Raw genomic sequence first — 14,189 nt, 5'->3', positions numbered from 1 at the left:
TATTACTACAGAGTGTGTCCAGTTGTGTGTGTTGGTATTACTACAGAGTGTGTCCAGTTGTGTGTGTTGGTATTACTGCAGTGTGTCCAGTTGTGTGTGTTGGTATTACTACAGAGTGTGTCTAGTTGTGTGTGTTGGTATTACTACAGAGTGTGTCCAGTTGTGTGTGTTGGTATTACTACAGAGTGTGTCCAGTTATGTGTGTTGGTATTACTACAGAGTGTGTCCAGTTGTGTGTGTTGGTATTACTACAGAAAGTGTGTCCAGTTGTGTGTGTTGGTATTACTACAGAGTGTGTCCAGTTATGTGTGTTGGTATTACTACAGAGTGTGTGTTCAGTTGTGTGTGTTGGTATTACTACAGAGTGTGTCCAGTTGTGTGTGTTGGTATTACTACAGAGTGTGTCCAGTTGTGTGTGTTGGTATTACTACAGAGTGTCCAGTTGTGTGTGTTGGTATTACTAGAGTGTCCAGTTGTGTGTGTTGGTATTACTACAGAGTGTGTCCAGTTGTGTGTGTTGGTATTACTACAGAGTGTGTCCAGTTGTGTGTGTTGGTATTACTACAGAGTGTGTCCAGTTGTGGGTGTTGGTATTACTACAGACTGTGTCCAGTTGTGTGTGTTGGTATTACTACAGAGAGTGTCCAGTTGTGTGTGTTGGTATTACTACAGAGTGTGTCCGGTTGTGTGTGTTGGTCTTAGTACAGAGTGTGTCCAGTTGTGTGTGTTGGTATTACTACAGAGTGTGTCCAGTTGTGTGTTTTGGTATTACTACAGAGTGTGTCCAGTGGTGTGTGTTGGTATTACTGCAGAGTGTGTCCAGTTGTGTGTGTTGGTATTACTACAGAGTGTGTCCAGTTGTGTGTGTTGGTATTACTACAGAGTGTGTCCAGTTGTGTGTGTTGGTATTACTACAGAGTGTGTTCAGGTGTGTGTGTTGGTATTACTACAGAGTGTGTCCAGTTGTGTGTGTTGGTATTACTACAGAGTGTGTCTAGTTGTGTGTGTTGGTATTACTCCAGAGTGTGTCTAGTTGTGTGTGTTGGTATTACTACAGAGTGTCCAGTTGTGTGTGTTGGTATTACTACAGAGTGTGTCCAGTTGTGTGTGTTGGTATTACTACAGAGTGTGTCTAGTTGTGTGTGTTGGTATTACTACAGAGTGTGTCCAGTTGTGTGTGTTGGTATTACTACAGAGTGTGTCCAGTTGTGTGTGTTGGTATTACTACAGAGTGTCTAGTTGTGTGTGTTGGTATTACTACAGAGTGTCTAGTTGTGTGTGTTGGTATTACTACAGAGTGTGTCCAGTTGTGTGTGTTGGTATTACTACAGAGTGTGTCCAGTTGTGTGTGTTGGTATTACTACAGAGTGTGTCCAGTTGTGTGTGTTGGTATTACTACAGAGTGTGTCCAGTTGTGTGTGTTGGTATTACTACAGAGTGTGTCCTTTTGTGTGTGTTGGTATTACTCCAGAGTGTGTCCAGTTGTGTGTGTGTTGGTATTACTACAGAGTGTGTCCAGTTGTGTGTGTTGGTATTACTACAGAGTGTGTCCAGTTGTGTGTGTTGGTATTACTACAGAGAGTGTATCCAGTTGTGTGTGTTGGTATTACTGCAGAGTGTGTCCAGTTGTGTGTGTTGGTATTACTACAGAGTGTGTCCAGTTGTGTGTGTTGGTATTACTACAGAGTGTGTCCAGTTGTGTGTGTTGGTATTACTACAGAGTGTGTCCAGTTGTGTGTGTTGGTATTACTGCAGTGTGTCCAGTTGTGTGTGTTGGTATTACTACAGAGTGTGTCTAGTTGTGTGTGTTGGTATTACTACAGAGTGTGTCCAGTTGTGTGTGTTGGTATTACTACAGAGTGTGTCCAGTTGTGTGTGTTGGTATTACTACAGAGAGTGTCCAGTTATGTGTGTTGGTATTACTACAGAGTGTGTCCAGTTGTGTGTGTTGGTATTACTACAGAAAGTGTGTCCAGTTGTGTGTGTTGGTATTACTACAGAGTGTGTCCAGTTATGTGTGTTGGTATTACTACAGAGTGTGTGTTCAGTTGTGTGTGTTGGTATTACTACAGAGTGTGTCCAGTTGTGTGTGTTGGTATTACTACAGAGTGTGTCCAGTTATGTGTGTTGGTATTACTACAGAGTGTGTCCAGTTGTGTGTGTTGGTATTACTACAGAGTGTGTGTTCAGTTGTGTGTGTTGGTATTACTACAGAGTGTGTCCAGTTGTGTGTGTTGGTATTACTACAGAGTGTGTCCAGTTGTGTGTGTTGGTATTACTACAGAGTGTGTCCAGTTGTGTGTGTTGGTATTACTACAGAGTGTGTGTTCAGTTGTGTGTGTTGGTATTACTACAGAGTGTGTCTAGTTGTGTGTGTTGGTATTACTACAGAGTGTGTGTTCAGTTGTGTGTGTTGGTATTACTACAGAGTGTGTCCAGTTGTGTGTGTTGGTATTACTACAGAGTGTGTCCAGTTGTGTGTGTTGGTATTACTACAGAGTGTCTAGTTGTGTGTGTTGGTATTACTCCAGAGAGTGTCCAGTTGTGTGTGTTGGTATTACTACAGAGTGTGTCCAGTGTTGTGTGTTGGTATTACTACAGAGTGTCCAGTTGTGTGTGTTGGTATTACTACAGAGTGTCCAGTTGTGTGTGTTGGTATTACTACAGAGTGTCCAGTTGTGTGTGTTGGTATTACTACAGAGTGTCCAGTTGTGTGTGTTGGTATTACTACAGAGTGTGTCTAGTTGTGTGTGTTGGTATTACTACAGAGTGTCCAGTTGTGTGTGTTGGTATTACTACAGAGTGTGTCTAGTTGTGTGTGTTGGTATTACTACAGAGTGTCCAGTTGTGTGTGTTGGTATTACTACAGAGTGTGTCTAGTTGTGTGTGTTGGTATTACTACAGAGTGTCCAGTTGTGTGTGTTGGTATTACTACAGAGTGTGTCCAGTTGTGTGTGTTGGTATTACTACAGAGTGTGTCCAGTTGTGTGTGTTGGTATTACTACAGAGTGTGTCTAGTTGTGTGTGTTGGTATTACTACAGAGTGTCCAGTTGTGTGTGTTGGTATTACTGCAGAGTGTGTCCAGTTGTGTGTGTTGGTATTACTACAGAGTGTGTCTAGTTGTGTGTGTTGGTATTACTACAGAGTGTCCAGTTGTGTGTGTTGGTATTACTACAGAGTGTGTCCAGTTGTGTGTGTTGGTATTACTACAGAGTGTCCAGTTGTGTGTGTTGGTATTACTACAGAGTGTCCAGTTGTGTGTGTTGGTATTACTACAGAGTGTGTCCAGTTGTGTGTGTTGGTATTACTACAGAGTGTGTCCAGTTGTGTGTGTTGGTATTACTACAGAGTGTGTCTAGTTGTGTGTGTTGGTATTACTACAGAGTGTCTAGTTGTGTGTGTTGGTATTACTACAGAGAGTGTCTAGTTGTGTGTGTTGGTATTACTACAGAGTGTGTCCAGTTGTGTGTGTTGGTATTACTACAGAGTGTGTCCAGTTGTGTGTGTTGGTATTACTACAGAGTGTCTAGTTGTGTGTGTTGGTATTACTACAGAGTGTCTAGTTGTGTGTGTTGGTATTACTACAGAGTGTCTAGTTGTGTGTGTTGGTATTACTACAGAGTGTCTAGTTGTGTGTGTTGGTATTACTACAGAGTGTGTCCAGTTGTGTGTGTTGGTATTACTACAGAGTGTGTCCAGTTGTGTGTGTTGGTATTACTACAGAGTGTCTAGTTGTGTGTGTTGGTATTACTACAGAGTGTCTAGTTGTGTGTGTTGGTATTACTACAGAGTGTCTAGTTGTGTGTGTTGGTATTACTACAGAGTGTCTAGTTGTGTGTGTTGGTATTACTACAGAGTGTCTAGTTGTGTGTGTTGGTATTACTACAGAGTGTGTCCAGTTGTGTGTGTTGGTATTACTACAGAGTGTCTAGTTGTGTGTGTTGGTATTACTACAGAGTGTCTAGTTGTGTGTGTTGGTATTACTACAGAGTGTGTCCAGTTGTGTGTGTTGGTATTACTACAGAGTGTGTCCAGTTGTGTGTGTTGGTATTACTACAGAGTGTGTCCAGTTGTGTGTGTTGGTATTACTGCAGAGTGTGTCCAGTTGTGTGTGTTGGTATTACTACAGAGTGTGTCCAGTTGTGTGTGTTGGTATTACTACAGACTGTGTCCAGTTGTGTGTGTTGGTATTACTACAGAGTGTGTCTAGTTGTGTGTGTTGGTATTACTACAGAGTGTGTCTAGTTGTGTGTGTTGGTATTACTACAGAGTGTGTCCAGTTGTGTGTGTTGGTATTACTACAGAGTGTGTCTAGTTGTGTGTGTTGGTATTACTACAGAGTGTGTCCAGTTGTGTGTGTTGGTATTACTACAGAGTGTGTCCAGTTGTGTGTGTTGGTATTACTACAGAGTGTGTCCAGTTGTGTGTGTTGGTATTACTACAGAGTGTGTCCAGTTGTGTGTGTTGGTATTACTACAGAGTGTGTCCAGTTGTGTGTGTTGGTATTACTACAGAGTGTGTCTAGTTGTGTGTGTTGGTATTACTACAGAGTGTCCAGTTGTGTGTGTTGGTATTACTACAGAGTGTCCAGTTGTGTGTGTTGGTATTACTACAGAGTGTGTCCAGTTGTGTGTGTTGGTATTACTACAGAGTGTGTCCAGTTGTGTGTGTTGGTATTACTACAGAGTGTGTCTAGTTGTGTGTGTTGGTATTACTACAGAGTGTGTCCAGTTGTGTGTGTTGGTATTACTACAGAGTGTCTAGTTGTGTGTGTTGGTATTACTACAGAGAGTGTCTAGTTGTGTGTGTTGGTATTACTACAGAGTGTGTCCAGTTGTGTGTGTTGGTATTACTACAGAGTGTGTCCAGTTGTGTGTGTTGGTATTACTACAGAGTGTCTAGTTGTGTGTGTTGGTATTACTACAGAGTGTCTAGTTGTGTGTGTTGGTATTACTACAGAGTGTCTAGTTGTGTGTGTTGGTATTACTACAGAGTGTCTAGTTGTGTGTGTTGGTATTACTACAGAGTGTCTAGTTGTGTGTGTTGGTATTACTACAGAGTGTGTCCAGTTGTGTGTGTTGGTATTACTACAGAGTGTCTAGTTGTGTGTGTTGGTATTACTACAGAGTGTCTAGTTGTGTGTGTTGGTATTACTACAGAGTGTCTAGTTGTGTGTGTTGGTATTACTACAGAGTGTCTAGTTGTGTGTGTTGGTATTACTACAGAGTGTGTCCAGTTGTGTGTGTTGGTATTACTACAGAGTGTCTAGTTGTGTGTGTTGGTATTACTACAGAGTGTCTAGTTGTGTGTGTTGGTATTACTACAGAGTGTGTCTAGTTGTGTGTGTTGGTATTACCTGCGACCTGCTTGCTCTTCAGGGAGGCCTCTGAGGCCAGGGCGTAAGACATAGTGATGATCCTCTCCTGCTTCAGCAGGGCTGAGTCCAGACCCACCACCTCTGGCTTGTCCACCGCCACAGAGGGCCCCGCTAGGATCTGAACACTAATCACACAGACACACACACCACACACCATTACACAATGAATTGAATGGCCTGTCAAACTGATCTTCCATATTGGCCCAGTGAGTAGTGGCGGTGCTGTAATATACCTGGACTTGGCCAGAATGTTCTTGATGCGCTCCCTGTTGCGATGGCGAGCCTCCACCTCCTGAGGGCTGAGAGGTTCCTCAGGCTCTGTGTCTACGTAGCGTTCAGGGATGAACACCTTCTGAGGTTTGGCCAGCTACACACAGAGAAACACACACAGTAGACATTTCCTACTAACAGCTATTCAACTCTAGTACCATTACTGTAGGGATTAGGGAATATAACCATTGAAGCTGAAAACAAGCCTATTCAATTGTTTAAACTGTATTGTGAAAGTACTAAGTCCTTAATGAAATGTTAAAGTGAACAGCTCTGACTTGGTGAGGTTTGATGGAGGAGGTGGTGAGGGTCAGGTTGTACCTCTCGGCTGAGGTCCAGGTCATAGTCCAGCGTCTCCAGGTCCGCCTCCCGGGTAAGTGTGGACGTGGCTGTAGAGTGGAGGGTCAGCCACTCGTCTGACTGGGACCGAGGTCTATCACTGTGCTCCGCTGGACACTCCTCGCCCTGGACCACTCCCCGCGCCTCCTCCCCCTGCACCGCCCGCTCCAGCAACTGCAGGTCAAACTCCTGCTCTCGCCTCCACTGGAGGAGGAGGGGTAGACAGACATGACAGTTACACACAAACACTACTGCTTCACAGACACAACAGTTACACACCAATACAACCATACTGCTGCTTCATAGACACAACAGTTACACACCAACACTACCATACTACTGCTTCACAGACACAACAGTTACACACCAACACTACCACAGTACTGCTTCACAGACACACCAACACTACTGCTTCACAGACACAACAGTTACACACAAACACTACCATACTGCTGCTTCACAGACACAACAGTTACACACCAACACAACCATACTACTGCTTCACAGACTCAACAGTTACACACCAACACTACCATACTGCTGCTTCACAGACACAACAGTTACACACCAACACTACCATACTGCTGCTTCACAGACACAACAGTTACACACCAACACTACCATACTGCTGCTTCACAGACACAACAGTTACACACCAACACTACCATACTGCTGCTTCACAGACTCAACAGTTACACACCAACACTACCATACTGCTGCTTCACAGACACAACAGTTACACACCAACACAACCATACTACTGCTTCACAGACACAACAGTTACACACAAACACTACTGCTTCACAGACACAACAGTTACACACCAACACTACCATGCTACTGCTTCACAGACACAACAGTTACACACCAACACTACCATACTACTGCTTCACAGACACAACAGTTACACACTGAAACAACCATACTACTGCTTCACAGACACAACAGTTACACACCAACACAACCATACTACTGCTTCACAGACACAACAGTTACACACTGAAACAACCATACTACTGCTTCACAGACTCAACAGTTACACACCAATACAACCATACTACTGCTTCACAGACACAACAGTTACACACCAATACAACCATACTGCTGCTTCACAGACTCAACAGTTACACACCAATACAACCATACGACTGCTTCACAGACTCAACAGTTACACACCAATACAACCATACTGCTGCTTCACAGACTCAACAGTTACACACTACCATACTGCTGCTTCACAGACTCAACAGTTACACACCAATACAACCATACGACTGCTTCACAGACTCAACAGTTACACACCAATACAACCATACTGCTGCTTCACAGACTCAACAGTTACACACCAACACTACCATACTGCTGCTTCACAGACTCAACAGTTACACACCAATACAACCATACGACTGCTTCACAGACTCAACAGTTACACACCAATACAACCATACTACTGCTTCACAGACTCAACAGTTACACACCAATACAACCATACTACTGCTTCACAGACTCAACAGTTACACACCAACACTACCATATTGCTGCTTCACAGACTCAACAGTTACACACCAATACAACCATACTACTGCTTCACAGACTCAACAGTTACACACCAATACAACCATACTACTGCTTCACAGACTCAACAGTTACACACCAATACAACCATACTGCTGCTTCACAGACTCAACAGTTACACACCAATACAACCATACTACTGCTTCACAGACTCAACAGTTACACACCAATACAACCATACTGCTGCTTCACAGACTCAACAGTTACACACCAACACAACCATACTGCTGCTTCACAGACTCAACAGTTACACACCAATACAACCATACTACTGCTTCACAGACTCAACAGTTACACACAACCATACTGCTGCTTCACAGACTCAACAGTTACACACCAATACAACCATACTACTGCTTCACAGACTCAACAGTTACACACTGAAACAACCATACTACTGCTTCACAGACTCAACAGTTACACACTGAAACAACCATACTACTGCTTCACAGACTCAACAGTTACACACCAATACAACCATACTACTGCTTCACAGACTCAACAGTTACACACTGAAACAACCATACTGCTGCTTCACAGACTCAACAGTTACACACCAACACAACCATACTGCTGCTTCACAGACTCAACAGTTACACACTGAAACTACCATACTGCTGCTTCACAGACTCAACAGTTACACACCAACACAACCATACTACTGCTTCACAGACTCAACAGTTACACACTGAACAACCATACTGCTGCTTCACAGACTCAACAGTTACACACCAATACAACCATACTACTGCTTCACAGACTCAACAGTTACACACTGAAACAACCATACTGCTGCTTCACAGACTCAACAGTTACACACCGAATACAACCATACTACTGCTTCACAGACTCAACAGTTACACACCAATACAACCATACTGCTGCTTCACAGACTCAACAGTTACACACTGAATACAACCATACTGCTGCTTCACAGACTCAACAGTTACACACCAATACAACCATACTGCTGCTTCACAGACTCAACAGTTACACACTGAACACAACCATACTGCTGCTTCACAGACTCAACAGTTACACACCAACACAACCATACTGCTGCTTCACAGACTCAACAGTTACACACTGAAACAACCATACTGCTGCTTCACAGACTCAACAGTTACACACCAATACAACCATACTACTGCTTCACAGACTCAACAGTTACACACTGAAACAACCATACTGCTGCTTCACAGACTCAACAGTTACACACCAATACAACCATACTACTGCTTCACAGACTCAACAGTTACACACCAATACAACCATACTGCTGCTTCACAGACTCAACAGTTACACACCAATACAACCATACTACTGCTTCACAGACTCAACAGTTACACACCAATACAACCATACTGCTGCTTCACAGACTCAACAGTTACACACCAACACAACCATACTGCTGCTTCACAGACTCAACAGTTACACACCAATACAACCATACTACTGCTTCACAGACTCAACAGTTACACACTGAAACAACCATACTGCTGCTTCACAGACTCAACAGTTACACACCAATACAACCACATTATTAGTCCCCTTTCCAACTGTTGACTCAGGATTTTTTGCTAGAATTTCATGGCAACATCCAGTGTGAGACTCTACAGACATTGATCTGTTCTTCTCTGTAGCTATACTGTATATTGCGCATTTTCCCTTTTCAAATAAATAAAAGGTGATATTTACATGTGTGTTTTCCATTCAAACATACATACAATGGCATACAACATAACAAATGCAACAGTATCCTCCACAGGCAAAACCACCAGCCTGTACAGGACTGTTGATGGGGGTGTGGTGCACATGCACGTGCAGTATGTAAGCTCAGACCACAGCATGCATCACTCTACTTGTGCAGTCAGTGATTGGGGAGAAGATGAGAAGAGAGAGATCCATTTAGCTACATTCATTTACATGTACATATATTGGTCCCAGGCATCATTGTGCTTACTAGACGAAAATAAAATGCCCACTGCAGTAAATACCACAAATACATATTTAATAGACATGCAATGAAGAAAAAACACATAGCATGCATTTATTAGGAAAATGTGTGTTTATTTCTTATTCGCAAACCTCTACATGAAATATGTGGAGAAGAGGGAGGGAGCTTAGTAGATGATCCTCCATTTGCAGATAAACAGAGAAATAATATGCTGACTTGAGTTCTGATACGACTGTAAATGATTGGCACAATGGATAAAGGTAATGGCACACGGATACATGTACTTTACATTAGGCATTACTGTATGTAGAGTCAGTTAACAAGGATGGATAAGTGGTGGTAAGATCTACAAGTCACCACAATCAGAACTGCATTCACATTGCTAAAGTCACTCCTTAGAAGCTTTTACTTATATACAAAGACTAATCGACTAAAAAGAACAGTATTAGACAGATGTTGCATTGTATCAAACTACCAGGGAATTTAAATATATATGCTGATGAGTCAATAGATGATGTTAGAAAATGTTTCATCCAGCAGTCTATATCCACACTTATCCACTCTTTAAAATGTCAGTGAAAATAAATAATGTAAAAAGTATATTTTTTTAATCTGCAGGATTATGTATGTTTTGTCTGAGCAGCACAATGAGACCTGGTTAGAGAATGACAGACCGTTCTAGAAGAAGGGTATGTGGTTAGTATCTTAGCAGTGGGCTACACTAGTGGAGTGATAGGAACACAGACTGAAACACTGTCATGAAGCCTGAGAGTAGGTCAAACTGCAGTTTAGTCAGGGTGGGAGAGATTGAGAGAGTTATTAGCTGCTGTGTGTATCTCCAGTATTGAGGTAACATTAGAGAAATGCTGAGAGAACACTTGTTGTTTAGCCAGGGGTGGGTGTAGAGAGGAGAGAGGTAATGGCTATGCGTCGTTAATGCAGCAGTAGGGATATGATTCAGTGTAGCACAATCAATCAACTACAATCAACCCCCACAAAGCTGATTTACTGAAGCTGCATTAATGCATCAGTGTTTAGTACTAATAATTCACATAAAGATTCTCACAAGCTAACCAACAAAAAGCACTTTGACACAGTTAAAGATGGCCGACATATAAGAATTCCATTTCCATATCTCCGAGGGCATTTAATAGAGTTGAGGAAGTGAGGTTAATCATTACCATGATCAGTATCATAGCAGAGTCTACTTCATTAGAGACCGACTGTAGTCTAAAATGCAGTATGTGAATATCTCTCAATCCTTTCAATCGTTTTCTTGCGATGGAGTCAAGGACATTTGAAATCAGGGGCCCCACCTATTCTGTCCTTTCTGTTATTGCATATTCATAGTCCTTCACTTCCTAGGTGAGAACAGCAGTAGTTCCACCTGCATGTCACACCACAGCATCTCTCACCTCTCACCTCTCACGTCTCACACAATCACAGCAGTCAATTCACACACCCACTTACCTGCTGCACCAGCTAGTTCAGGCCAACTCACACACTCAAACTCACATCAACGGCACTATGAAAACCCTACGCAACTGAAATGTATTAGTGGTCGCATGCATTGTTACTTCTGCATGCATTGTTACTTCTGCATGCATTGTTACTTCTGCATGCATTGTAGCTGTAGCTCTAATGGTCATGCTTTAGGCGTGTGAGGAGTAGCTCTAACGTACTGAGCCTAGGTCTGCGGAAAGGGGGCGTTGCTGTGATGATGATGAGGAGGAGGCTCGTGATGAAGAGGCCTGGCGTTCTCCTTGACTCAGGGTCCTCTTGCGCTGGCGGACCAGAGCTTTCTGGTGCCTCTTCATCCTCTGCAGCTGCTCCTCAGCACTCATCCTCCCCCTGCTCTGCTGCTGCAGCACATCCCCAGAGTACAGACGCTCCAAGGCACTCTTTGGTCTCTCCTGAGAGGAGGGAGGGAGGGTATAAATTAACACAGCTCACGACACCAGCAAGAGAGAGTGGGAGGGAGGGAGGGAGCAGGGGAGAGGATGGCAAAGGAAGAGGGGGAGACAGAGAGGGAGAGGGAGAAAGAGAGCAGGAGGGAAAGAAAGGAGAGATTAAACGAAAGACGAGGAATGGGTTAGAGAAGGCTGAAGGGAGAGAGCTTAGGTGCCACCACCATTTTACATTAGATCAAGATGCAAAAAAGTCTGGGAGTTTTTAACAATGAGAGCTTTAGAATGTTGAAGAAATCCCATTAAAGTGGATGATTTTTGGGAGGAAAGGACAAAAAGCGTAATAGTTTAAAAAGTATACATTTTATAAAAAAGCTGTATAAAAGAACACTATTCCAGACCGGTATGTTTTAAAGTTTGAATGGGGTTTCTAGCTTAATCTCGGCCTGTACTCCCAGACAACGAGTTCTCGGTCCATGTTGCAACATTAAAGAGGTTCTCCTGTACACTTTTTAGCCAGTAGATCTGAAAGCTGTGCTCACAAGCCAAAAGTGGTCCCCGGAAAATGCGTACTACGTCACAAACACTGTATATACAAAAGTATGTGGACATCCCTTCAAATTAGTGGATTCGGCTATTTCAGCCACACCCGTTGCTGACAGGGGTATAAAATCGAGGACACAGCCATGCAATCTCCATAGACAAACATTGGCAGTAGAATGGCCTTACTGAAGAGCTCAGTGACTTTCAACGTGAGACCGTCATAGGATGCCACCTTTCCAACAAGTCAATTCGTCAAATTTCTGCCCTGCTAAAGCTGCCCCGATCAACTATAAGAGATCTTATTGTGAATAGTATACGTCTAGGAGCAACAACGACTCAGCCGCAAAGTGGTAGGCCACACAAGCTCACAGAACGGGACTGCCGAGTGTTGTCCTCGGTTCCAACACTTATTTTTGAGTTCCAAACTGCCTCTGGAAGCAACATCAGCACAAGAACTGTTTGTTGGGAGCTTCATGAAATCGGTTTCCATGGATGAGCAGCTGCACATAAGCCTAAGATCACCATGTGCAATACCAAGCATCGGCTGGAGTGGTGTAAAGCTCGCCGCCATTGGACTCTGGAGCAGTGGAAAAACGCGTTTTCTGAAGTGATGAATCGCACTTCACCATCTGGCAGTGCAACGGACGAATCTGGGTTGCCAGGGGAACGCTACCTGCCCGAATGCATAGTGCCAACTGTAAAGTTTGGTGGATGAGATATAATGGTCTGGGGCTGTTTTTCATGGTTCGGGCTAGGCCCCTTAGTTCTAGTTAAGGGAAATATTAACGCCACAGCATACAATGAAATTCTAGATGATTCTGTACTTCCAACTTTGAGGCAACAGTTTAGGGAAGGCCCTTTCCTGTTTCAGCATGACAATGCCCCAGTGCACAAAGCGAGGTCCATACAGAAATGGTTTGTTGAGATCGATGTGGAAGAACTTGACTGGCCTGCACAGAGCCCTGACCTCGACCCCATTGAACACCACCCAACATCAGTGGCCGACCTCACTAATGCTCTTGTGGCTGAATGAAAGCAAGTCCCCGCAACAATATTCCAACATCTAATGGAAAGTCTTCCCAGAAGAGTTGTGGCTGTTATAGCAGCAAAGACGGGATGAACTCCATATTAATGCCCATGATTTTGGAATGAGATGTTCGATGAGTGTCCACATACTTTTGGTCATGTAGATATGTGCACCACGTCATTGCTATTTCTCAGGCTCTGCCGTGTGTGTATCTTGCTAGCTGAAGCTCATTGGCTAGAACTTGAATTGCTAGGGAGCTGGCCCACTTGGGGAACGATGTAAGTAAAATGTCACAGCACAGCTTCCAGAATATGTTTTGCTTTCAAACTCAGGATTTCGTGGCTAATTGAACTAAGACAGTAATTCTTCTCATATTATGCATGTATGATCTACATATTGACACATCAAGCCCAAAGCGGGAGGTTTAAAATACTTAGTAGTCGCCAAAGTTCCGTAGCATGTCTTTAAACCAGTAATTCATTAGCATTGCATAGACTGTCTTGCACCCCCTCAAGTTGTAGATGATTAAAAGCTGGCTGAAATTCCTGATTTGGCCTCGTTTTAGATTTGGTTCATTAAGAAATGCTAGCGGCCATGACTGAATTCAAACGTGAGTTGATTTCGGGGTGTAGTTTGATGTGGGTGTTTTGTGTGTTTGTGTGTTCGTAGGTGGGAAGAGTTAGCCAAATTCTTTCGCCAATTAGCTTTATCCGGCTGGTGTGCGACCGTGGCAAAATAGGTTTGACTTTGGATAGCCTATCTCTGGGCTACTTAAGGTACTGTCAATAAACTACAACGTAAATGAGACAATATTTTTATGTTGCATACCTTTTAGCTTTTAATAGTTGTATATGAATATCTACAATTTATAGTGTTTTGAGGCTTTTAAGTCATTGAGCTATTGGAATTTTTACATATTGTCCCATAGGGATATGCAAAGTCAAACCACATTTACCAAGGGCATTATGATCGGGTCATGTGCAGCTGCACTCAGAACTGATTATTACTTGTGTGCTGCCAGTTGTGGGCATGTGGACAGGACTTAAATAAAACCAACCTTCATTTACGTTGTGACATACTCTGGTACAAAACTCAGTTTTGGGCGAGACTGACTTTATGACCAAAAGTATTCTATTTATACTTTGTAATAGATTTTGACAGTAGAATAAATGCTTCTGACTCATATTTAGGCC

The 14,189-nt window shown here is 43.0% G+C and overlaps 1 protein-coding gene across 12 annotated transcripts in view; it reads right to left on the bottom strand.

Moving 5' to 3' along the window:
* The window catches only part of plekha7b (pleckstrin homology domain containing A7b), a 181,191-nt gene that overhangs the window by 25,380 nt on the left and 141,622 nt on the right, over window positions 1–14,189 (bottom strand). For all 12 annotated transcript variants that reach the window (XM_082969559.1, XM_082969560.1, XM_082969562.1 and 9 more), the window contains 4 exons: window positions 11,202–11,432; window positions 5,970–6,191; window positions 5,612–5,745; window positions 5,358–5,503 (listed from right to left, as the gene is read on the bottom strand). In XM_082969559.1, the coding sequence (XP_082825685.1) occupies window positions 5,358–5,503; window positions 5,612–5,745; window positions 5,970–6,191; window positions 11,202–11,432 (733 nt within the window). The remainder of the gene's footprint in view (window positions 1–5,357; window positions 5,504–5,611; window positions 5,746–5,969; window positions 6,192–11,201; window positions 11,433–14,189) is intronic.

This window comes from Salmo salar, chromosome 26, assembly GCF_965601325.2.
Source record: "Salmo salar chromosome 26, fSalSal1, whole genome shotgun sequence".
In the NCBI taxonomy this organism is placed as follows: domain Eukaryota; kingdom Metazoa; phylum Chordata; class Actinopteri; order Salmoniformes; family Salmonidae; genus Salmo; species Salmo salar.
The sequence above is the reverse complement of the archived record's forward strand: the minus strand, read 5'-3'. Positions and strand labels throughout refer to the sequence as shown.